Source organism: Marmota monax, unplaced genomic scaffold (genome assembly GCF_021218885.2).
Source record: "Marmota monax isolate L192 unplaced genomic scaffold, Marmota_monax_Labrador192_F-V1.1 WCK01_AAM20220418_F8-fsc00054, whole genome shotgun sequence".
In the NCBI taxonomy this organism is placed as follows: Eukaryota; Metazoa; Chordata; class Mammalia; order Rodentia; family Sciuridae; genus Marmota; species Marmota monax.
Window position 1 is genome coordinate 4,159,915 of NW_026692145.1, and position 25,427 is coordinate 4,185,341.

The following is a 25,427-nucleotide window of genomic DNA, read 5'->3' on the forward strand; positions in this document are numbered from 1 at the left end:
CAAATCTTTTGATTCCATATTTCAAGAAGTTTTAATTGAAACACTTGTAACTCTAGGTGCTGCTGCCAGAGGATTAAGAAAGTATCTCTGATCACCCCTGACTGAAGCATATAAGGGTTAGAGAGTAGAAAATGCCTTTTGTCATCTTATATGGCATAGCAGTAGCTAGTAAAGTGACAATGCTTCTGATAGCATTTGAAGAAAATGAGATTAAATCCCCCAAACCTGGGTCATAACTTCATATCAATACAGTGACTGAGTAACCCCTCTGTGACAATGTCTTTTTGTTTTCTTTTCTCATATTGCCATTGCCATGGATTTATGGTTTACTTTTTAAGAAACCTCCATGATATCATCAGCAGTGACTTTGACATCAGGACATTATAATAATTATTTCTGTATCACTTCAACAAAACTTGTAATGAAATAATGAAAAAATGTCAGGAGATAATCCAAAAAATACAAAGCCAAGTTTTATCAAAGGAAGAGCTGGTCCAGCTATAGGTACATTTAAAGAAGGGCCTATCTTTTTTTCTATTTGAGACAGAGTCTGATTATGCCCAGGCTGGCCTTGAACTCCTGGACTTGAGTGATTCTCCTTCCTCAGTTTCCCTAGTAGCTGGACTATATTCATGTGTCACCATGCCTGGCTGATCCTACTTTTTAAGGGAGGAAATAGAAAATATTTGCTAGCTCGTGGACAGAAATATTAGGTTCTCACAGAAACAGGAGGGATCTAACAAGTAACAGAGCTGCTATCTTATATTTTAATTATGTACTTGTCAATAAGATCTATAAAAATTCCACAGGGCAACTATCTGAGGAATTCACTCTTAACTCCTAGGATCTTGAGACCTAAAAGGTCACTACTGGCTCATAGAATAAAATCTGGAGATGATCCCAGTCCTTAATGGAGTCTAGACTTTGGCTTTCTTTTTCTTCTTTAGGATTGAACCAGCTGCCCTTTGACCCTGCCAACAACAACGAGCCCCTGCAGTTTGGTAGTGCCAGTGGCCCTCTGGTCACAGAAGGCCTCATTGAGAATGGAGGGGAATCAAGCAAGAAAAGAAAGAGAACAAATACTCCTTCAGGTAAGCTAGGTGATAATGCACTGTCCTAAGTCAGTGCTATTGAATCAACATTTTCTTAGAGCCTAGTATGTGGTAGGGATTGTGCCAGGACTTGGAGGAGCTTCAGAAATGAGGAAGAACCACTCCCCTCATGAGGGAATAGATGGGAGGGGAGAGCAGTTATGAATAACTCTAACAATGAGAGTATCATCAGTGCTGTATCAATGTGCTTAAGGGGATTAAAACCTATGGGAGCAGAAATTAGGGAGAATTTGATTTAGCTTTAGGGATTATAGAATGCTTCAGGGCAGAAGTGACATTTTTAGCTAATCCTTGAAGAATGGGTAGACTTGAGATAAGAGGAGATGAATAAAGATCATTGGTTTAGGTAGAAGGAATTACAGGAGTGCCTGTTTCACTGTACATTTGTCTTTGTATGTACATGTGGCAGGCTATCTCACTTAACTTCTAACACAGTTAGCTGCATATATTTGTATCACCACACCTCCGCCTCTCTTCCTCCCAATACATACCATGCCCATATGTCTTTTATGTCCTTACAATTCTTTTAGAACAGCTGGCAAACAGATTTTCCTAAATCCTCTATAATAGCCAACTGAATTTTTAGTCTCCCCTTAATCTTTCCTCCATCCTTCAAGTCCCATTGGCCTATTTTCATCTTAAATTTCCCCAAAAGGAATGAGAAACAATAGGAGAACCAGACATTGACTGGTTACTTGATATTTTTACATTTCTTCTTTTTGTTGCTTGGTTATTCATTTGCAAATAGAGTTCCCAGTGCACAAAGACTGATCTGAGATTTTGGAATGGACCTAATATAATAGATGTGTTCAATACGGTTTTTTGTTTTGTTTTTTTAACTATTGCCTTCACTTTTATCTAGAGCAATGAAGCATGTTTATAAATATAATATTATATCTGTCTCTTAGATTATACATATTTCTGCTTATAAATCAATACATTTGTTAAGATTGAATTTGGAAAATGAAAATGCAGTAAAATATTAACTGTATGGTGCCCTCAAGAAAGGAGCTGTATTTTCTGGAGTATGGAAAGGCATAATGGACAACCAAGGAACTGGCCTGTTATAACCCTGGCTCTGTCTTTCTCTGTGGCCTGCAGTCAGTTGCTTAACCTCTCTGAATTTCACTTCTTCAACTGTAAAGTAGAAGTGATAATAAAACCTACCTTTTTGTATTATTAGAATTATTTGAAATCTTGTAGGGTAAAGTACTTAGCTTGCTATCTGTACAGAGTAACTACTTAATAAATATTGCTATTATTTTGCTATCATCATCATTATTATATGATAATATTATGAACCTCTCTTTTGAAACATCAACATGTGTCACATTTTTAGGTTAGTCATTACAGGTACGAATTGTGTGTATGAGAGTGTGTGCATGTACGTGTGCATGTATGCGCGCATGTGTAAACTTATCTGCTTTTTAAGGCATAGATTCAACATAATTTAAATTTATTTGATCATTTAGGGGCATAATTCCAGCCATTAGTTATTGCACTATACTTTAATACTCTATTACAGTTTTCCAAAGGAATATAGGCCTTTTACCTCTATGCTAAATTGTGCTAGACTGTGGTGGTTTTGTGATTACTATAGCTACATTTTATATAAGTCCTATTTCCTTTCTGCAGTTTGCTGTCACTTATTATTGCTCTCAGTGTCCCTTCATATAGCAGCCCTTTTCCTTCTTCAAATTAGTTATGAACTTAAAAACACCCACCCAGATTTCCCAGTTGATGTGTTATATTAGTATGTTAAGCAAGAGCTAAATCAGCTGTCAATAGAACCTGTCATGGATAGAGTGCATGTGCTTTAGTACATCAACTTTAAAACACCTATTTTGGCTGCTTCAAGTCTTTCTGATCACTTATTAATTTTTCCACTGTATTCATAAATGATGTGCTAATTCAGGGTAAAACCCCCTAAATTATAGTTAATTCATGGGGGTAGGGAAAAGGGGTATGCATTAATCTAAATTATGAATTAACTTTAAAGAATTGTCAATTTGTTTCTAATGAGCATACTTGGTAAGAGCAAAGTTAACTATTGCAGATATAGGTTTTTTAACAGCAGATTACACTGATCTATAATTAGTAGAATCAATTTGCATTCAAATAGTGAATATACTGAAGTTCTTTAAAAAACAGTCTGTTGTTTAAAATAGGTGAAATAAGCCCCTGGCAGGCTAAATTATCTCCCTTAAAATCTTGTTCACACTATTTACTTAGTTAACCCTTTCTTTGTAAATGGTACAAAGGTAACTCCAGCCCAGGTTAAATTACTACAAATTCCAAATGCGTGTAGTCCAAATTAATGAGGTTTTAATATACACAGAGTTTGTTGTAATTGTTCAACTGGCAATCTTGTGAAATTGTAAATGGGAAATGGCTTTATACTATCATATTCTTCCTCTGCAGTGTTAGACAAAGGGAAGAAGGAAGATGCTTTGTGAATAGGAACTTCTCTCTTCCTTCACCATTTCCTAATCATGGCAAAGAGGAAAAGTAGAGTTGGAAGTGTTTATAGGAGTTAGAAGCCATTGCAGCTCTAAACTGAGATACATGTACAGCCATTGCATCACTTGAACCTCTAACCATATCAAGTCAAAATTTTCCCATTCCCTCTCCTTCACTACAAATGAAGTGAAGCTGCAAATGAATTGCAGTTTCAGATGCTCACTACAAAGCCTTTTGTCCTTCTTTCCCCATCTCTCCTGTGTTGCCCTTTTCCCACAAGTTGCTGCTTTCCTTTTGTACTAAAACTGACTTCTTAAAGGTCACTATTGACTTCTGGTATGATTAGGATATGGTTTGTCCCTCAAAGGTTTTTGTGTTGGCAGTGTGGGTCCCCAGTATTGCTATGTTGAGGTGATTAAACCTTTAAGAGATGAGGCCTAGACGAAGGTAATTAGGTCATGAATGGATTAATGCTGGTTTCTCTAAGTGGGTTGGGTTTTGCAGGATTGGATTGTTCCCAGGAGAGCAGCTTGTTATAAAACAGCAAGCCTGGCCCCTATACTTTAATACTCTATTACAGTTTTCCAAAGGAATTTTACCTCTATGCTAAATTGTACTAGACTGCGGTGGTTTTATGATTATTACAGCTTCCTTGTTTGTACACATGCCCATTCTGCATGTGACTTATTTGCTTTGCATTTCTTTGTCATGTTGTGATGCAGACAGATGGAGGTGCCATGCTCTTTGGACTTTCCATATACCAGAGTCATGAACCCAGTAAAATTATTTTCCTTATGAAGTACCCAGTCTCAGGGATTTTGTTATTGCAACATAAAATGAGCTAAGACACCTCCACATTGTCAAAGTCAGTGATCTTTTGGCAATTCTCAAACACCTTCACCTCTTTTTCATTTGATACTGCTATCTCCCCTTCCTTGAATTCTCTCTACTTTAACCTTCTTGGACAATATATTATACAGGTTCTTCTTCCTTTTTTGTCTTCTTCATTCATTCTTTTTATTTTTTTAAATTTTTAATTGATTTTTTAAAAATAAATGATAGCAGAATGCATTACAATTCTTTTTTTTATTACACATATACAGCACGGTTTTTCATATCTCTGTTTGTATATAAAGTATTTTCACACCAATTTGTGTCTTCATAAATGTACTTTGGATAATGATGTCCATCACATTCTACCATCCTTACTAACCTGCTGGCCCCTCCCTTTCCCTCTCACACCTATGCCCTATCTAGAGTTCATCTAATCCTCTCATGCTCCCATTCCCTACCCCACTATAAATCAGTCTCCTTATATCAGAGAAAATATTCGGCATTTGGTTTTTTGGGATTGGCTAACTTCATTTAGCATTATCTTCTCCAACTCCATCCATTTACCTGCAAATGCCATGATTTTATTCTCTTTTATTGCTGAGTAATAGTCCATTGTGTATATTTTTTGTATATACATTTTTTTAATCTATTCATTTACTGAAGGGCATCTAGGTTGGTTCCACAGTTTAGCTATTGTGAATTGTGCTGCTATAAACATTGATGTGGTTGTGTCCCTGTAATATGCTGTTTTTAAGTACTTTGGGTATAGACCGAGGAGAGGGACAGCTGGGTCAAGTGGTGGTTCCATTCCCAGTTTTCCAAGAAATCTCCATATTGCTTTCCATATTGGCTGCACCAATTTGCAGTCCCACCAGCAATGTATGAATGTACCTTTTTCCCCACATCCTCGCCTATACTTAATTGTTGTTTGTATGCATTAATAGCTACCATTCTGCCTGGAAACCCAGAATAGCTAAAGCAATCCTTAGCAGGAAAAGTGAAGCAGGTGGCATCACTATTAGACTTTAAACTATACCACAGAGCAATAGTAACAAAAACAGCATGGTATTGGCACCAAAACAGACTGGTAGACCAGTGGCACAGAATAGAGGACAACACATAATTACAATTATCTTATATTAGACAAAGGTGCCAAAAACATGCATTGGAGAAAAGATAGCCTCTTCAATAAACGGTTCTGGGAAAACTGGAAATCCATATGCAACAAAATGAAATTAAACCTCTATCTCTCACCATGCACAAAACTCAAAGTGTATCAAGGACTGAGGAATTAAACCAGAGACTCTGTATCTAATAGAAGAAAAAGTAGGCCCTGATCTTCATCATGTGGGATTAGGCCCCAACTTCCTTAATAAGACTCCTATAGCACAAAAATTAAAACCAATATCAATAAATGGAATGGATTCAAACTAATAAGTTTCTTCTCAGCAAAAGAACCAATCTGTGAGGTGAATAGAGAGCCTACATCTTGGAAGCAAATCTTTAGCCCTCACACATCAGATAGAGCACTAATCTCTAGGGTATATAAAGAACTCAAAAAGCTAAGCATGAAACAAAACACAAAAACCCCAAATAAACCAATCAATAAATGGGCCAAGGACCTGAACAGACACTTCTCAGAAGAGGATATACAATCATTCTTTCTTTTTTACTCCCTCCACTTTGAATGTTTTATTATCCATATTTATAGACGAAGAAATGAAGGTTAAGTAAACTTACCCAAGGTTAAACATCTAGTGAGTGCTTTAGCCAGGTCTGCAAGTCTAAAAACTGTTTCTAGGTACTATGACACAGTTCCTCTGTCTGTTGATATTAGGTATAGACCCATTAATAAAGTGTATGTTAAACACCAGTGGCAGACTAGTGAAAACTGGTTTTTTAGAAATAAATAGGTTAGAACAAGATCAGCATAGCTTCGGTGTGATAGTTTCTAGGAATCCCTTCGAACTCTGAGATGCCATAGTTCCTTCTTTTTAGTTTTCTTTTCTGCTACTCCCTAAAACAAATCTATTTTAGCCAAGCTAATCATCTACTTTTCTCCAGAGTCACTGTGCTTACCTACCTCAGTTCCTTGCTCACAGCATTCATTCTCTTTTCTCGCATGTTCTCCCTTTTATTTCACCCATCAAAATCTTGTTTGACTGACAGTACCTTGTACTGTCCTACTTTTTCCAAGAAGGCTTCTGGATCATCCTAATTAGAAGTGTTCTCTTGTACCTCTGAAATCCCTTGGTGATTATATTCATATGAATCACTTGATACCACTTATGGACCACTTTGAACTATTGTTTATTCATATTGGTTTATGCATATCTTACACTTTTAACTCAGTCATCAGACAATTTTTGGAAGGGGCCCCCTAATTCATGTCTTTTAACAGGGATAAAGTATTTTGGAAATAATAGATACTCAGAAAATATTTGTTAGTTTATTACATGTTTATTTAAATAATTTCCCTTTGTCCTTATAGTCTCTATGATTTTCTTATCACTCCCAGGGTGGAGCTGTGCATAAAACTGAGCACTTGGTTTCTGTTGTTGATCAACTGATAGGCTCACTTGTCCCAAAAGTTCAAACTCAGACATTTTTGACTTTACACCCTGAGAACAGCCACAAAGCAAATATTGTAAAAATAACGCCTAGCCCTAATGAAATCCTTGCCTCATTACCAGGTAAAATTTCCTAAATGCCAAAGGGTAACTGATAAGGAAGTTTGGGTATTCTTCCTCAAGTGTCTTTGAAGATCAGTAATCAGCATTAAATATAACTACCATATCTGACTTCAGACTCTTACTTTAAGAATCTGGATGCCTTGTGGCTTTTATCTTAAGGTGAGCTCAGAATTATTCAGAATATGTTTGTTCTCAAATTTCAAGTTTTATCAATGGAAACATTTCCTTGGCAATGTCACAGATGTACAAATTGCCTAAAATGGAAGTGAATTCACTTATTTATGTGGCAGTCTATGGCAAAAGATTAGAAGATTGTTAAACCCATGTAATATCACAATGCCAGGTTCCTTTCCCAAAGATGCCAATTGCCTCTTCGTTTGAGAGCCACCTGGCTTTGCAGAAACAGAGATGCAAACCATGAAAGTGCAAGAATCTTGAGTCAACAAGTCCAACTGGATGGTGACTAAAATTGAATGGGTTGTTTTAAGCAACAGCTGATACACCAGTATTCAAAGAAAATGTCATCTTTCTGGGAGGAGTGCTAGGAATGCTTTTGGTACCCAAGTAAATACCCAGATGTGGATTTAGTTCAACTTCCATTGTCTTGTTTCTGTAGGCCTACATTGCAAGATGTTTGCACTTAAATTCCTGATGTCCAATACTAAGTTGTATTGTCAATAAAGGAGAGATCAGTATGAAAAGAGATAATTAACCATTTTGTATTTGCAATAATGATTGAATTTCAAGAGTTTAAGATCTCCAGAAAGACTCTTAGATTCAATAATTTCCATTGGCATGGTGATTCTTTTCTCTTATATTCATGTTCATTGCATTTTTCAGATGAAGTACTAATAGCCATAGAGGATGAGTAACATTGACCAAGGTGGACTAGCATCACCGGAAATGCTATGTTAAGGACCTTCAGATAAAGGTCTAATCTTTATCATAGGCCTTCTAACACAGTGCTCAATATTTCCTTTAGAATTTCTTGAAGGCACAACAAGACTTGATAATATAAAGACAGTGACAGTTCCTACAATGTCAAGGCTAGATTAATAAGGGGAAGTTGGCCTGCACAACAGCAGTAAGAATAGCTTTGGTTAGACATAAGGAAGAACTATATTGGAATGGATCACCAGGAAAGTTGTTTAAGCTCACTTCGAAGACAACTATAAAATGAGATGAGTACTCATCTGCCTGGGAGTATTTTTGTTTCCTTTCTTATCTAGAAGAAGGGCAATGAACCAGGAAACTTTTCTATGACTCTTACAGCCCTTTGATTTACCTCAGACTCACAGGGCTGAGACTTTTATTTCATATGTACTTTGAAGTTCACAAATGAAAGCATTGATTGTTTTTAAAGGGAGAAAATGCCACCATTTTATATCTTGATGTGTGGTATTTCTAGCATGTCAGCTGAATTATTATATTGCCAAAGGCAAGAAGAGCCTATTGTTCCTTCAGATGGAATTAAGATAAGAAAAAGAGTAGACTAATAGCCCTACTCAGTTTCTTTAGTCTCTTGGACATTTTTATCTGATTACAGTTTCAAGAAATAAAACCATTATCTTGATAACTAGAGGACCAAAAAAGTAAGCAGACTTTTTTCTTTCTTTGGTCTGATAGAAACTCAGTGTGAAATTTTTCATCTTCAAGGACTATCTGGAGGGGAAACTGAGAGTGGCAGGAAAGAGGCAGAGTGGGAAAATGCAAATACATCTCTCTTAAGTTGCCCCAATTGTTGGGATAGTTTTGGAATGATTTTGTGACTTCATTATATTAAAGTCTTTAGGAGTTCTTTTAACAGACATAACGTTTAAAGTCATGTTGGTAATATAGAGACTTTTGGCAGAGGTTAAATGTTGGTAACATAGAGACTTTTGGCAGAGGTTATATGTTGGTAATATAGAGACTTTTGGCAGCGGTTAACTCATATATTTTAGAATTGGACACAACTTTGTCTAACTCCATCCTTTTACACACAAAGAAACTGAGACCCAGGAAAGAAACTTGTCTAAATCATGTGGCTAATCCATGGCAGAGTGGAAATTAGTTATTCCCATACCTATATAATAATTTCAAACTGGTTAAGACCATGGCATATAATTGATTCATTTTTACTGGAAAAATAACTGTAGGTTATTTATCTATAACCTACAAGTGTTTACTTCCCCCCATGCTAATAATATTACATGATTTTGTAGTAATTTAACCCAGTGGTATAGAAGGCTCCATATCTGTTTTGGCTGCTACACAGAAGGAAGCCCATTGAGCTTCAAAAAGGAAAGGAGTTTGAGATTGGGAAATACCTGTGAGGGAATTGCTTCTGTAGAGCTGAACTCAGGCAGCTGAGCAAATCACAGAAGAAATTCTAGGTGATCCCTGCTTACTTGGTAGGGGAGAGTTGGTGCCTCCCATCCCAGCCCACATTTAGGGCCACTCCATCCAAATAGGAAAACTTTTATAATTATGTTCTGCCTGTGATTTAAACTTGGTTGTGTAATTTTATCTAGAAGATTTCTTTCAATTTCTTGATTGTTGGAGAGACTCGAATGGGAAAACTCAATTTTAGAGTAAGAGGACCCTTTGATTTGAGAGGTTGTTTTTCTCTGTTAGCTTAATAAAGTTAAGGGAATTCATTCTTGTCCTCAGGGCCTGTAAGGGCCTTGTTGGCCTTGATAAGAGAAAGGAGCATACTCAAGACTGTAGTAAAAAGTATACTCAAGACTGGTTTTAGTACTGGATTTGCCACTTATTAGTCTTTTGACCTTGGGTAAATCACGGAAGTCATTTCTAAACCTCAATGTCCATGTACATTTAATAGGGAGAGCATTTTCAAAACTATCAGGTAATACTTTTATGGTTATTGCTGCTGCTTGTTAGGGTCGAAAGCCTGAAGTAATCATTACGAATTTTCTCCTTCCAGTTATAAATGAAGCTGAGAAAAAAATACAAAAACCCATGAGGAACAAAATATGATATCATCCTTATTAGTCATAAAACAGGTTTGAAGAATATGACTTGGAGCCTAAGGCCAGCTCCAAATCTGTACCTTGATCCCATCCATGGGGAAGATTAAGTCTGAAGAGCAGACCATTTACCCTGCCACTGTCATAGAGTGATGGCCTGTGTCACACTTTAGTAGAAGCTAGAAATTCAGAGCTAGATGAGCCTGCTTGCTTTATAAGAGAAAGAGAGTCATCTTAGTTCTAGGGCATTCAGACCTGAGAGCCAGAATACATAGGTTAGGACATGAAAGAGCACATGAAGGGCTATTCATTCTAATCTTACCAATCTGAAAAGTCATTTCTCTCCAGTGACAAAGAGCAAATGTGGTTGGAGTCAAAGCCCAGAGAATTTTTCATAGTGCTCTCTGTCCCACCTCACAAGCTGAATGCAAGTTTCCTCTTCTCCATGGAATGATGACAAGTGAGGCAAGAACCCCCACAACCCTCAAAATTGCTGTTTCTTTTAAGATTAATATGACTTTTGATTTTTCAAAGTCCTATCCTTAGGATATTTTTAGACAAGGGGAAACTGGCAATGATATTTCATTATTGTTAGGACAAATAAATTGGTTGTGCTAGTATATGTGTTAAAATTTTTTTGTTAAAAATACTGCCATGTATAACTAAAAAGAACCAATAAAAATAAGTGAATGAAAGTTAAAAATATAATAAAATTGAGACAAATTCCAGATGGAATGAATCTTATGTTATCTACTGTGGTCTCGAGACACACCTCATAGTGAAGAGATTTTTATGAATTTCAAACATGGAATACCTCTGTTGCCTTTTCAGCATGGTCATACACATCTGATTGCAAATTCTACAAGTTTTCATTTCTCCTCCAAAGTATAACAGTAAAAATGTGATTTTTACTACCAATTGTAATATCTAATATTTATGGAATGCCTACTGTGGGCTAGACACTGTTGTTTTTCAAATGTGTTAACTTATTTGATTTCCCTCACAACCCTATGAGGTAAATATAACTGTTATCCACACTTTACAGATAAGGAAACTGGATCACATAGAAGTTCAGTAATTTAGCCCAATAGTAAATAGAGGAGGTGAGATGGAAACCCAGGTAGGGTAGCTCCAAAATTAATGCTGGAAATCAATTAAATAGGAATGGAGGTGGGGGGTGCAGGTGTCAGTGGTTTTAAGAGCACCCTAGCAGATTCCAATATGCAGCCAGCCTTGAGAACCAGTACACCTAGTGTATGCCTAGGATAAGAAGATCTACCTCGTGCACTGTTGTTCAGAATTTTAACCGCTGTATAGTATTCTATAACAGGGTATGTTTTGAGTTTTCTGTTAAGAACTGAAGTGACAGAAGAGAGAATGATGCAGTGGACCAAAAGATGGCAATTAAGTGGTTGTGTAAATGTTGACCTCTCTATTTATCTCAACACAGAACAAAGAGACCACTTTATTTGCATTTTTTTTCTTTCTTTGCTCTATTTCCTGTTATCCATTTATTATCTGTTGAAAGAAAAATCCATGATGATGAAAATCCTTGTGTCATGAGCAAGGGGACTGTCTTGGATTTTTTTTTCCAATTTTCAATTTCATCAATAATGTGAGCTATTAAATTCATTCTATGTAGGTTAGAGTACTTCACATTGAACCACATTCAGCATTTTCTTGTGTAATAGAATGAATTTCAAAATATTTTGCATATTCTTCATTTGATTTTTAAGTAAAATCAACTTTCACATGCAAGCTGTTCTATGAAATGTGGTGAGGGATGATGAGAGTACACAAAGTAAGTGTACTAATTTTGAGGGGGACTGGGTTCAGCAGGTGGCATTCCCACATTGCAGTCACTTTCTTCTTCATATTTGATTCAATAGCAACAGTAACAGTAGCAGTAGCTTTTATTAAATATTGATTGTATGCCAACCACTATGACTGAGTGTTTTACATATATGAACTCAAGCAAACTTCACAACAAATCTATAATATAGATACCATTCTCTCCTTTGCTTACACAGTTAAAGAAAACCAAGGCTTAGAAAACAGGAAGCTTTTCCAGGCTACAATTAATAAGTAGTAGAAAAGGATTTAAAAGAGGGAGGCAGAGTTAACAGAGTAACAGTTGTTAATATATATTCAGAATCCTGGCATTGACCTTAGATGAGTTATTGCGGTCCTTACAGCCTTAGTTTCCTTACTAATAAAATAGAGATAACACCACCCAGTATATGGGGCTATTTCAGTATTCAGTGAGAGAATGAATAAATAGTGCTAAGTGCATGATATTCTTTTGCTCAATTAATATTTATTTACTCTTAATAAATGTGAGGCATTGTGGTAGGCTTTAAGCTACCACAATAAGCTATGAATGAGACAGACACTGACCCTGTTCTGGTGACACAGTCTAATGAGAAAGAGAGTCAATAAGCAAATAATTACACAAATAATTAATTATTTGCAATTATGCTGAGTGCTATGAAAGAGTGACTACTTACAGTGAATATTCAGTAAATAAGAGCAAATATTTATTGAGTGGCTATTATGTGCTGGGCACTGTGCCAGGTAGAGTGCAAGTACAAGTTGGATTGAAGAACAGAGGCATTTTCATGGAAATTTACATCAGATTAAGGTGAGCTTAAAGAAGCCATCTGCCTTCCTCTGGTCAATCAAGGAAGCTTTGAGGATAAGAGGTAAAATTTTTGAAGATGCTTGGTTCTGTTCATTGGAAAGAGGAGAGATCAAATTGAGAATGTGCCTTCTTTCCCCCAAATCAGTTCCTGTACATCATGTTAGTCTTGTAATGTGATGGACTTCCCCACCACAATGGCCTTAAGAGAGATTTTAAGAGACTTGTGTGACCATCCATAGGGACCAGGCTTTCTTGCTAAGACTCATGCTAAGAGTGAGTTTGTATCAGAATTTGGCATAAAGTCTGAGCATGCAACTGTTGAGAGCCACAGCCAAAGGGGCCCCAGCAAACTTCCAGCTGCTGGCTGATGATTGGCTCACAGCGGCCCCAGCAACATCTAGCTGATTGGCTCCTCGGCCCCAGCAACATCTAGCTGATTGGCTCCTCTGCGGTGATGCTCATTGGACTGTTTCCCTGCCCTTTCAGACCACGGAGCTGCTCATTGGGGGACTTTTTTGGCTCCGCCCACGTGACCCAGCCAATCGGCCTCAAGAGCAGGAGGATTGTGGGAGGGGGAGAGAAGCTTGTGTGGGAGAGAGAGGCTTGGGGAAAGCCGGTGGTGGCAGTTGAGGCTCTGAGGGTTTTTCCTGAGAGACTATTTTGTTTGTCGTGTGTGGTTCTAAAAATAAAGTTAGTTTCTTTTGACAAGTGGCTCCTGATTGTGCCCAGCCAGACTGCGGCATTTGGTGGCTCGCACGGGGAGCGACTGAGGGTAAGTGAACTGCTCGCCCCTGAGGGCAGGGCGAGAGGATGGGTAGCCATTTTAAGATTCTTCTTTTGTTATTTTGTTTCACTTTTGTTTTAAGTTGCCTGTCCCTGGAGATGTGTAAGATGGAAGAAAAACTGCTCATATCTGAGGAACAGATAGGGAGAAAGGACGGATGGACATTTCAGGAGGCTATTATAATGATTTTGTGTTGTTCCAATTTTGTTTCACTCAGTTTCAGTTTTGTTAGGCGTTATCTTGTTGGGTTGTATTATAGTAGAAATACGGGATCAGAAATTAGTAAAAAACAAACTGAAAGAGTGTTAAGTAAATTGTTAGAGGAAGGAGGCATCTCAGTAAAATCAAGAACAATCAGGGCATACGTTGATACAATACAAAAATGTAGCCCATGGCTTTTTAAGGAGGAGTTGTTAAATATATCACAATGGAACCATCATGGTGAAGATTTAAAAAGAATAGAAAAGAAAAGCCCAGGGACTCTGCCAGTTGGCACATTGCCATTGTGGACATTCGTATCTTGTTTGCTTAGTCCAAAGCCTTCAGTTCAGACAATGGTAGAGGAAGGAGAAGACATAATGATTCAAGTAAAAGAGAAGGTCTCTCAAGTTAGTCAGACAGAGGAAAAGATTCAAGTAAAAGAGAAGGCCTCTCAAGCTAGTCAGACAGAGAAAGAAAGTGTAAAACAGAAAAAGCCATCAGGGGGAAAGTTACAACAGGAGACTGCTACTAACACCTTTCTATCACCAGAGGGTGTAAGTGTCCAACCAACAGCACCACCTCTACAGGAGACTGCTACTAACACCTTTCTATCACCAGAGGGCGTAAGTGTCCAACTAACAGCGCCACCTCCATATGCTGGGAGGCCCCCAACCCCCGCAGTTGATAGTTGGGATCCTGAGACAAGGTCTCAAATATTAACATGCCCTGTATTTGAGGCAGGAGGGCAGCGATTTTACCAAGTTTTAAATTTCAAAACAGTGAAGCAGCTAAAAGAGGCTGTAACAACCTATGGTCCTCAAGCACCCTTCACTGTAAGCTTGGTCGAATCCATTAACAACTTGAACATGACGCCAGCAGATTGGGCTAATATGTGTAAAGCTGTGCTAAATGGAGGACAATACCTGTTATGGAAGGTTGCCAATGAGGAATTTTGCAAGGAGACGGCTAGGCGAAATGCAGCAGCTGGTTATCCTCAGAGAAATCTAGATATGTTGTTAGGAAAGGGACCTTATGAGGATCAGCAGCAACAAATTGCATATGATCCTGGCGTATACGCACAAATTGCTGCAGATGCAATTAAGGCATGGAAGACTTTACAAGGACATGGAGGTTTACAAAGTCAATTATCTAAGGTAATACAAGGAGCTAATGAACCTTATGCTGAATTTGTAGATAGGCTTATTCAAACAGCTACCAGAGTTTTTGGGAATACAGAACAAGCAATGCCATTACTAAAACACCTGGCTTATGAGCAAGCGAATCGTTGGTGCAGAGATATCATTAGACCATGGAAACATGAAGATTTAAACACATATATTAAATTATGTAGAGACATTAATGAACAAGAGCAAGTCGTGGCAGCTGCAGTAAAACAGGCTTTAGATGCCAGAGACATTAATGAACAAGGGCAAATTGTGGCAGCTGCAGTAAAACAGGCTTTAGATGCCAGGCCAAGAACATGCTACAATTGTGAACAAACAGGACATTTTAAAAGGAATTGCCCCATTGGAGGAGGGTTTAACAAAACTAGGTATCAAAGGAGTAGAATACCAGGTATTTGCCCACGATGCCGTAAAGGGAGACATTGGGCTAATGAATGCCGTTCTCAAACCACCATAGAGGGTACTCCATTATCAAAAAACGAACAAGGACCAGGTGTTTATCCACGATATCGTGGAGAAAGGCATTGGGCTCCATTGCCAAAAAATGGACAGGGGGGCCCAATGCTCCGGGGCCCCAAACCACAAATATACGGAGCACTGGAGGAACCCAGCAACCCCATCAGGGTAGTGCCCAGGACACATTGTCCATCAGATCCCTCATCAGACAAACCAGAGGGAGCGCAGGGTTGGACATCTGCGCCTCCGCCAGAGCAGTACTAACTCCAGAGATGGGAGTTCAAATCATTCCCACAGGGGTGAAAGGACCTCTTCCCAAAGGAACAGTAGGCTTATTATTGGGACGCAGCTCTTCTACTCTAAAAGGACTTATGATAAGTCCTGGGGTAATTGATCCCGATTATGAAGGTGAAATAAAAATTATAGCCAGTTCTCCAAAGGGTATATCAGTAATTTCACCAGGAGATAGAATAGCACAGTTACTAATAATACCCAGCCTACATGATAAATTTTCCAGTCGTACTGTAGAAAGAGGTTCCAAGGGATTAGGCTCCACAGGTGTAGATTGGGCTATGCTTTCTTTAAATTTAGATTCTCGCCCCATGCTAAAACTAAATATTCAAGGACATGAATTTAATGGGCTACTGGATACAGGTGCAGACCTTAGCATCATCTCTCGTCAAGAATGGCCAAAACATTGGCCATTACAACAAGCCACTCAAACGCTTCGAGGCCTAGGAGTGGCGACTAATCCCCATAGAAGTGCAATGGTATTAGATTGGAAGGATCCTGAAGGATGTGAAGGAACTATACAGCCATATGTATTGGATCATCTTCCCGTAAATTTATGGGGACGAGATGTCCTAGATCAATTAGGTTTGACATTAACAAATAACATCAACCAAAATGCACCCACTATTATGACTAGACAAGGTTTTAGGAAAGGAAAAAGATTAGAAAAACAAGAACAAGGTATAGCAGCACCAATACAAATAGATCAAGGAACAGACAGACATGGGTTGGATTTTCAGAAAGGGCCACTGAGACAATAAAAATTACTTGGAAATCAGAAAGACCAGTATGGGTTCCTCAGTGGCCCCTGACTAAAGAAAAGATACAAGCAGCCCATGACCTGGTCAAACAACAATTAGCAGAAGGACATATACAACCTTCTGTATCTCCCCATAATACTCCCATTTTTGTCATCAAAAAGAAATCTGGTAAATGGAGATTATTGCAAGATTTAAGAGCCATTAATAATGAGATGGTTATTATGGGACCTGCTCAATCAGGGATTCCTCAGTTGTCTGCTTTGCCAAAAACCTGGTATGTTTTAGTTATAGATATTAAAGATTGTTTTTTTTCAATTCCAATTCATCCTGAGGATAGTCCACGTTTTGCATTTACTATCCCTGCACTGAATCATGAAGGTCCTGATCAGAGATATGAATGGAAAGTACTCCCTCAAGGGATGGCTAACAGCCCAACTATGTGTCAAATTTATGTTAACAAAGTAATCCAGCCACTTAGAAATCAAAATCCTGAACTACAAATATTTCACTATATGGATGATGTATTATTAGCACACAAAGATAAAAACACATTGCTAGAATGTTATGCCACACTTACAAACTTATTAAAAAATTATAATCTAGAGATAGCAATAGATAAAGTACAATTAAATTTTCCAATTAATTATTTAGGAGTTCTATTATCCTCAACCATGGTCCGTCCACCAAAAATTCAAATACGAGTAGATCAACTCAAATCACTTAATGACTTTCAAAAGTTATTAGGAGACATAAATTGGATAAGGCCTTATTTAGGTATACCAACAGGAGAGTTGGGACCTTTATTTGATATCCTAAAAGGTCCATCAGATCCAAATTCACCCCGAATGTTAACGCCTGAAGCAAGAAAGGCATTAAAAATCATTGAAACATATATGGAAAATATGCATTTGGATAGAATTGGTATAAGTTTGCCTTTATTATTTATTGTACTACCAACAAAAAATATTCCTACAGGAGTATTTTGGCAAGAAGGTCCATTATTATGGATACATTTATCTTATTCTCCTAACACTATTCTTACTAGGTATCCTGAGGCTGTAGGACAATTAATACTCAAAGGAATAAAAGCAGCAAAGGGAGTGTTTGGAATTTCTCCCAATAAAATTATTACTCCATATACTATGAATCAAATTGATGAGTTAGCTAATGAGTTAAATACTTGGGCAATAATCATGTGCAAATCTAATGTTTCATTTGATAACCACTTACCATCTAATCCTTTATTGTCTTTTTGGTCATTGCATCCTGTAATTTTTCCAAAAATGACAAGAAAAACACCTATCATGAATGCTCCAAATATATTCACTGATGGGTCAAATAATGGTACAGCAGCAGTAGTTACCCCTGATCAAACTTTTACATTTTTAGTACCCAAACAATCAGCTCAAAAGGTAGAGCTTAATGCAGTTTTACAAGCTTTTGTGATGTTTAAAGATTCTGTATTTAATTTATTTTCTGATAGTCAGTATGTAGTTAATGCTATAGTATCTCTTGAAGATGCTGGTAGGATTTCCCCTTCTGCTACTGTTTTCTCTTTGCTTTCCACTATACAAAGTCTAATCTGGGACAGAAAAGATCCATTCTTTATAGGACATATCAGGGCACATACAGGATTGCCTGGAGCCCTTAGTTTGGGCAATGATTTAGCAGATAAAACTACACATGACATACATATTTTCTCTACACTAGAAGAAGCTATAAATTTTCATAAAAAGTTCCATGTCAATGCTAATACTTTACAAAAGCGTTTTAAAATAACTAAGGAACAAGCTAGACAAATAATAAAACAATGTCAAAATTGTGTGACCTTTTTACCACAAGTTAATCTTGGAGTCAATCCTAGAGGATTGATACCTAACCATATTTGGCAGATGGACGTCACACACTTGCCAGAATTTGGAAAATTAAAATATTTGCATGTTACAGTTGATACTTCTTCTGGATTTTTGATGGGCTCCCTTCATGCCGGAGAAAAAACTAAAGATGTTATAGCTCATTGCTTACAAAATTTTGCCACTGTGGGTGTTCCAAAACAGTTAAAAACAGATAATGCCCCTGGTTATACTTCTACCTCTTTTAAACAATTTTGCTCAACATTTGGCATTACTCATATAACAGGAATCCCATACAATCCACAGGGACAAGGCATAGTTGAAAGAGCTCATCAAACTATTAAAATGTACTTATTAAAGCAAAAAGAAGGAATTGGGAAGGGGTATATATTCCCCAAAGATAAACTTAAAATAACCCTTTTTACTCTAAACTTTTTAAATTTGGATTCATCAGGACTTAGTGCTGCAGAAAGGCATATGTGTCCAAAAAATGTACATAAGCCCAAGGTAGTCATAACTGCATTACTGTTTTCAGATGCTGATTTAAATATCATCTCATACAAATATAGTGGTTCTGCTCCAAGCTATTTTCTAATCTGACCTTTTTTCATTCCCCTCCGTAATTACCCTGATCTAGGATGAACAGTCTGAGAAACATTGACTAATGCATCCTAAATTATCTCAGCAGGGTAACCACAAGATTTTAGCTTCTCTTGATTTTGTGCCAGGTCTCTGTTAAGCGGCTTTTACACATTAGGTGTGTGCACAGAGGACTACAGATTTTTGAGGCTGGGGCTTGCCATCAATTAAGACTGTTATCCTTTGCTATAGGGTGCCACTCTCTGTAGCATAGCTTATAGAGAGGAAGATGTCATTCACTCTTTGTCATCCAGTCAAACAGCCAGTCAGTTGATTGGAAAGCTTTGTGTTACAGCTCAGACTGTTCAGAAGTGTTTTCTTCCTTGATTGGAGTGAGTCAAGTAGTTCCCTTCTTCCTGGGTCCCTAGATGATGACATTAGGTGTGGTTTAGGACTTGACACACCAATAGGTAAAAGTCTGTTTACCATAGATCTATGAAGAAGGTTCTATTCGTACAGTCAACCCTCTGTATCCTCAGTTATACAATCTCACATTCAATCAACTGCTGATCAAAAATATTTTGGAAAATTGAATCTGTATAAACATGGATATTTTTCTTGTTATTATTTTCTAAATAATATAGTATAGTAACTATACTATATTATAGTATAGTATATTATAGTATAGCTCACTGAAGATTAACTGAGCAGTAAGTTCTTTAAATTCAGGTTTTTAGATGACAAGTCCTATGCACATTGTACTATGCCTCAGTGCTTTTTTAAGTTTCTGAGGAAGGCAGTGATATGATCTAAGCTGTCCTTTCAGAAGATACTCTAACCTAAGTGTTTACTTGTAAAGGGGCAAAACCAAAAATTGGAGAGACAAGACTTTGGAAATGGCCCAGGCAAGCGAAATATGAGTCTGAATCAGTATGTGGGAGTAGGGATGGAGAAAGGGGGATAGATAGAAGAATCTTAATGGACTATTAGGGCTTAAAGAGCTATAAAATGTAGAAATGAAAAAGACATTAAAATCATCTAGCCCAGTTATCTATTTTTGAGCAGAATATAATTATCTCCACATTTATAGGTAAGTTGACTGTGATTCAGCCCAAGTGATTTGCCCAAGGTAACATGCTAGTTTGGGCAAAAAGGAAGGGGAACTCAGAACTCCTTCCCAATACAGTCCTCTTTCCATTAAAGGATGGGGTCTCTCAAATCTATTTCCATTGTTTGTTTTATTTTTAAGTGTTCTTAATTGAAATATATAAAAATACACAAATCATAAGCATACACAAGTGAATCCTCATAAACAGCATACTCACATAATCAGCATCTGAAACAAGGTACAGATCATTTATGTCTCCCCAGAAGATGCCTGTGATCTTTTCAGTAATTTCCCCACAAAGATAACTTGTAACCTGACTGTATCTTTCTCTTTTTTTAACTTTATTTTGAAATCCTGGATTCTTTATTTTCTACGTTTTCATTGGTGCATTATAGTTATGCATAATAGTGGGGTTCACTGAAATGTATTCCTACATGAATATAACATAATTTGCTCCATTTAATTCCCCAGTGCTCCTCCTTTCCCTCTTTTCCCCCAGTCCCCTTCCTTTACTCTACTGGTCTTCCTCTTTTTAATGACTGACGAGTAGGCCATGTCAGACATTGAGAAATTTACTACTGGGGACTTCAGTGAGCATGATTCTTTGTGCTTGTGAACAGGTATGACTCTAGATAGAATCCAAAAAGTAAGATTGCAGGGTTGAAGGGTTAAGGGACTGATTAGTACATTTTGATGACTACTAATACCATGATGACCTACACAAAGGCCTCTCACCAAGTCATACTCCCAACCCTGATCATTCCCTGTCTTCTTGCTGGTAGAAAGTAATATGAATCCTTGAATTTTTGCCAATGTGACAGGTTAGAAATGACTGCTACTTATTGCTTCATTTGCATCTCTCTGATGAATAGTAAATTTAAGCATGTTTTTCAAGTGTTTACTAGTCTTTTGTGTTTCTTTTATAATTCATCTGTGATATCTTTTGCCCATTTTTCTATTTTTTAATTATATATTTGTCAGATTCTTTTTGTCACAGAAATCGATGTTTTTTCTGCTAAATGTGTTTCCATTGTTTTCTCATGTATTTTGTCATTGTTTATGCTGTATTCTTTCATATCAGGTCTGTTTATTTTATAAAGTTACTTTCCTCTTGTATATTTCTTTGTCATTCCTTTATGTATGGAAAATCACATTTTCTAGATTTTTGAAAATAGCCTCTATGCCACATGTTCTGTCCTATTGAACCTAAAACTACAAGTGCAGATGTCAAATCATTGTTTCTTTATTGTAAAATCAGAAAATATAATCACCCTACCTATAGAGGTTTATGGTGAAGCTCTTTATCTGTTTACCAGGCAGGCTCCAGGTGCTCTTTGAGAGAAAAATAGGGTAGCAGGACACACCTGCCATATGGATATGGAATTTGATATGTGCTAAAGGGAATATGAACATGGTGTAAAACTCTGGTCATTCTACCATCATGTCCCCAGCTGTTTTCTGCTATGAAACTTGGACAGCTTAGGCACTTTGGAATGTTTGGTTACCACTTGAAAGTATTTGGTTACACAGAATGAGGTTTGGAAAAGTTCTGTCTGATGTTTATAAAGAGAACTGGAACTTCTTCTCTTGGCACATGAAAAATCTTTTAAATTTCTACCTATATATTTTAAGACTCTAAAAATTTCATACGGTTAATACATGATAATGAACAAATGGTCACATCTAAGAAATAAAAACTTTGCTAATCAATTTTTAAAAAACCCATCAGGATAAAATTTAGCCTAGTTATGCAACTAGTTTGAAGTATTCTCAGCAGTAGAGGGTTGGAAGCAAATAACATGCTTATATGTTTATTTGGCCAACATTTTTTTATACCCACTCTGTCTCGGGTGATGTTAGATGGAAAGGCAGATGAATATGTTAATTTCCAGCAGAAAGTGAGAGATGAATAAGACCTTGTTCCAGTCTAAAAGATTCCTATATCTGATAAATAGAAGCTTTCCCCTTCCACTGATGAAAAACACCTAGAAATTCTAAATGGACCACAGTTGTTAGTTTTAATTTAGAATTTCTGAGTTTATATTAAAATAATAAAACTGGACTTACCTTCATTTAATAAGTACCAGTCCCTATTTCCTCTATTTTTCTCTTAGGAACTCTGTTACTGTAGTGCTTTCAGGAAAAACTGATGTGAGCATTCACATAAGCAAAAAAGAAACCTTGTCCTTCTCTGAAGTTTCCATTGTCCAAGTGTTAGTAACACCTTTAGGATATGAAAATTAAAATAATCTTTTTTTGGATTGATGGGTATTTAGATGGTAAAAATAAGAGAAAACTATAAGATAGGAGCTTAATCCTGCTTAATCCTTAAGTGTCCTAAGGAATGACACATTTTTCACTGAGAAATGTTCCAGGGTGATAATTGGCTTCCTGTTGCAGACTGAACATGGCTTGAGATGAAAATGCTTTCCCTAGATTATGAAACAGGGAGTATTGTTATTGTATTTCTAAAATTAATTCAATAAACATTTGCCCCAATAATTAGGCTCCATAGAGTTTCTTGCTGAGGGTACATTTTCATTTAGGTACAATTTAAAACTTTCTTAAGAGTGGGTCAGCTTTTAAAAATTACCATGGTCATTGAACCAATTGTCTTCACGTCCCCACCCCCATCCTACCTTCTCACTCCCATCCTAGCTGTATTTGAGGTATAGAACTAGTAGGGAAGTTCTAAAAAAATCAGACCTTCAATAATAGCTTTATAATTTAGAATTCCAACTCTCTGCATCCTTACCTCCCTACAACACACATATTCACACTATTTCTCACAAATGTTCTTTGAGAGGATCAGGCTGCCTTTACTTCCCAACAAGCCCTGGAGTTATTTTTGCAAGTTAGCAGCAAACCAGTAATTCTATCCCTTTCCTTGTGGAGCAGGTGCTCAAGTCTTTCAAATTTCTTTGGACATTTATACTTGGTTTTCTTCCAGAGGAAGATTCTGTTGCCCTGAGCACCACCAGAAGGGCCAAGCATTCCCAAAAGAGGCCCACTGTTAGTTGGGAATAAGAAAAGAATCAGAACATTTAGCATGGTAGTTGGAAGTGGAGTGTGGTGGTGGAAAAGAATGGGGCACTTAGAGATCATGTAGTTCAATTTTCAAACCACATGCCAGAGGGATGCTTTCACATTTGTATCTATTTGGGACCACAGCAGTGATTCTTGTGAGGGTGGGGGTGGCTAGAAGCAGGTATTTTTATTGGACCAGCCTAAAAAATATTTCTAAGGAAAAGGGCATGAGTGTAATTTTAGAAAACTGTTCCCCCAGCTTTACTTGAACTAAGTTTCCCAATATTAGGAGTGTAATGGAAGAACTATGACTTAATCCCATATCTGGACTTCTTGTCCTCTCTTCTTTTTCATTGTGCTTTGCTATGGGAAAAAGAAATAAGAAAGGAAGTAAGATAGCAAGTGAGAAAGAAGGAAAAAAAATGACTGAGTGCAATGACATGCCTGCCTGCACTCACACATAGTCCCCTAAAAATTTCAAATAGCCCGAACCCTTGTTTTCAAATCCCAGCCAACAATGTCTCCTACCAGGTATATTCCCTTACGCCTTGTTACAGCAATACTCGACATCTTGCCAGAAAACACCCTGTGCTTTTAATCCATTCCCTCTACCCATCATATCCTTCTTCTCTTAACCAGGCAAAATATAATTTGCTCCCTCAAATGAAAATGGTTTCCCACAGCTCTGGGTACTTTATGCCAAGATCTACAAGTAGTAATTTAGCTAAATAAATATGCATTCTACTTCCACAATTTTTATCCTGTTTGAAGGAAAATATTACCAAGTCCCAACTCCAACATGGCCACATCCACCATTAAACTTTCCCAGATCTCCCAGTCGGAATTAAATTCTCCTTCATACTTACAGTTTTTCTTCTTATAGCACTTACTATTTCTTGTCCTCTATTACTGAAATTTTTATATACATGTATTTTCTACTAGCTTATAAATTAACAAAGGCAAGGACCATGTATCTTTCATCTTTTTATTTCTTACACATGTATTTCTTACATTAGTGCTTCATGTATAGTAAGTGCCCTGGAAATTTACTGAATGAATGAAACATTTACCTTATCTTCATAGAATTTCTTTTCTTGAACTCAACATATTCCCTTAGATTGTCTATTCTCCAATGACAAGGTCTTATCTTTTAAGTTCATTCATTCATTTATGCATTCATTCATTCTACAAATACCTATAACATGCTGACTCTGTGCCAAGCACTGTTCTAGGTTATAGATACACAGCAATAAATAAAACAATGTCTGTCCCTGCCTTGTAAATGAGTCATATAATAAATAAACAGGGCTGGGGATATAGTTCAGTTGGTGCAGTGCGTACCTCACATGCACAAGGTCCTGGGTTCAATCCCAGCACCATAAAAGTAAATAAATAAACAAACAATTAGATACAAAAGTTCAGGTATTTAGTCACCTAAAAAATAATAAAGCAGATTAAGGATATATAATATAAACAAGAGCTAAAGTTTATGAAGGGTGATTAGGAAAAGACCAAGCCTACATTTGAGTAGGTGACATTTGAGAAGAGACCTTGTCTTCACAATATTACTCCTGACCCTACCTCAAATTACCCAGTTGTTGGTACAGAGCTAAATGTAGAGTTTACTGCATGTGATATTCATTGACTTTCACAACATCCTTATGAGGTAGTAAGGTAAGAGCCAGTGCTGATTATTGCTTTAAAGGTTGGGCTCTGGAATCTTGGACTTGGAACTGGAATAAATTAGTCTGTGACCCGAAAATAAGTATCTAGCCTCTCTAAGCCTTAATTTCCTACATTTGTAAAGTGGAGTAAATAGCACCTACCTCATAAGATGATTTTGTAGATTACATGAAATAATCAATGTTAGTTGCTTATTGTGAAGACTACATGAAATAATGAATATAAAATTCTTTAAAATATAATACAGTGCCCAAGTAGATCCTTGCAAGTATGGAGCTCTGATATGATAGAAGTAGCATGTAAGACCATTGGGGAATGTAGAGACTATTTAATCATTGAAGCTGGAAAGATCGTTATCCATATGAAAAAATATGCAAAAAATCCTATTTCACATTATATACAAGACCAACTTAGTGTATTGTTTTAGTCCATTTTCTTTTGTTATAACAGAATATTATAGGCTGGGTAAGTGATAAACAATTGAAGTTTATTTGGCTCACAGTTCTGGAAGCTGGGAAGTCCAAGATTGAGGGGCTGCATCTGGTGAGGGTATTCTTACTGCATCATCCTCTGGCAGAGCAGGAAAGAGACAGAGAGAGAGAAGTAATCAAGCTGAACTGGCCCTTTTTATCAGGAGCCTACTCTCACTAACTAACCTACCACCACGATAACAGTGTTAATGCATTCATGAGGGCGTTCCCTCATGATCTAATCATGTCTTGAAGGTCTTACCTTTCAATATTGTTAAAATGTTAATTATATTTTAACACAAGTTGTAGATGGAATATTTA

At 37.1% G+C, this 25,427-nt stretch overlaps 1 protein-coding gene across 12 annotated transcripts in view; it reads left to right on the forward strand.

The window, feature by feature from the left end:
- The window catches only part of Enox2 (ecto-NOX disulfide-thiol exchanger 2), a 309,809-nt gene that overhangs the window by 132,154 nt on the left and 152,228 nt on the right, over positions 1-25,427 (forward strand). For 9 of the 12 annotated variants that reach the window (XM_058571371.1, XM_058571364.1, XM_058571359.1 and 6 more), the window contains one exon: positions 948-1,091. The exons of the other annotated variants lie outside the window; for them this stretch is intronic. Coding sequence is in view for 1 of the 9 variants with exons in the window: in XM_058571356.1 (XP_058427339.1) it covers positions 948-1,091 (144 nt within the window). In the remaining 8 variants the exon portion in view is untranslated. The remainder of the gene's footprint in view (positions 1-947; positions 1,092-25,427) is intronic. 12 annotated transcript variants of the gene reach the window in all.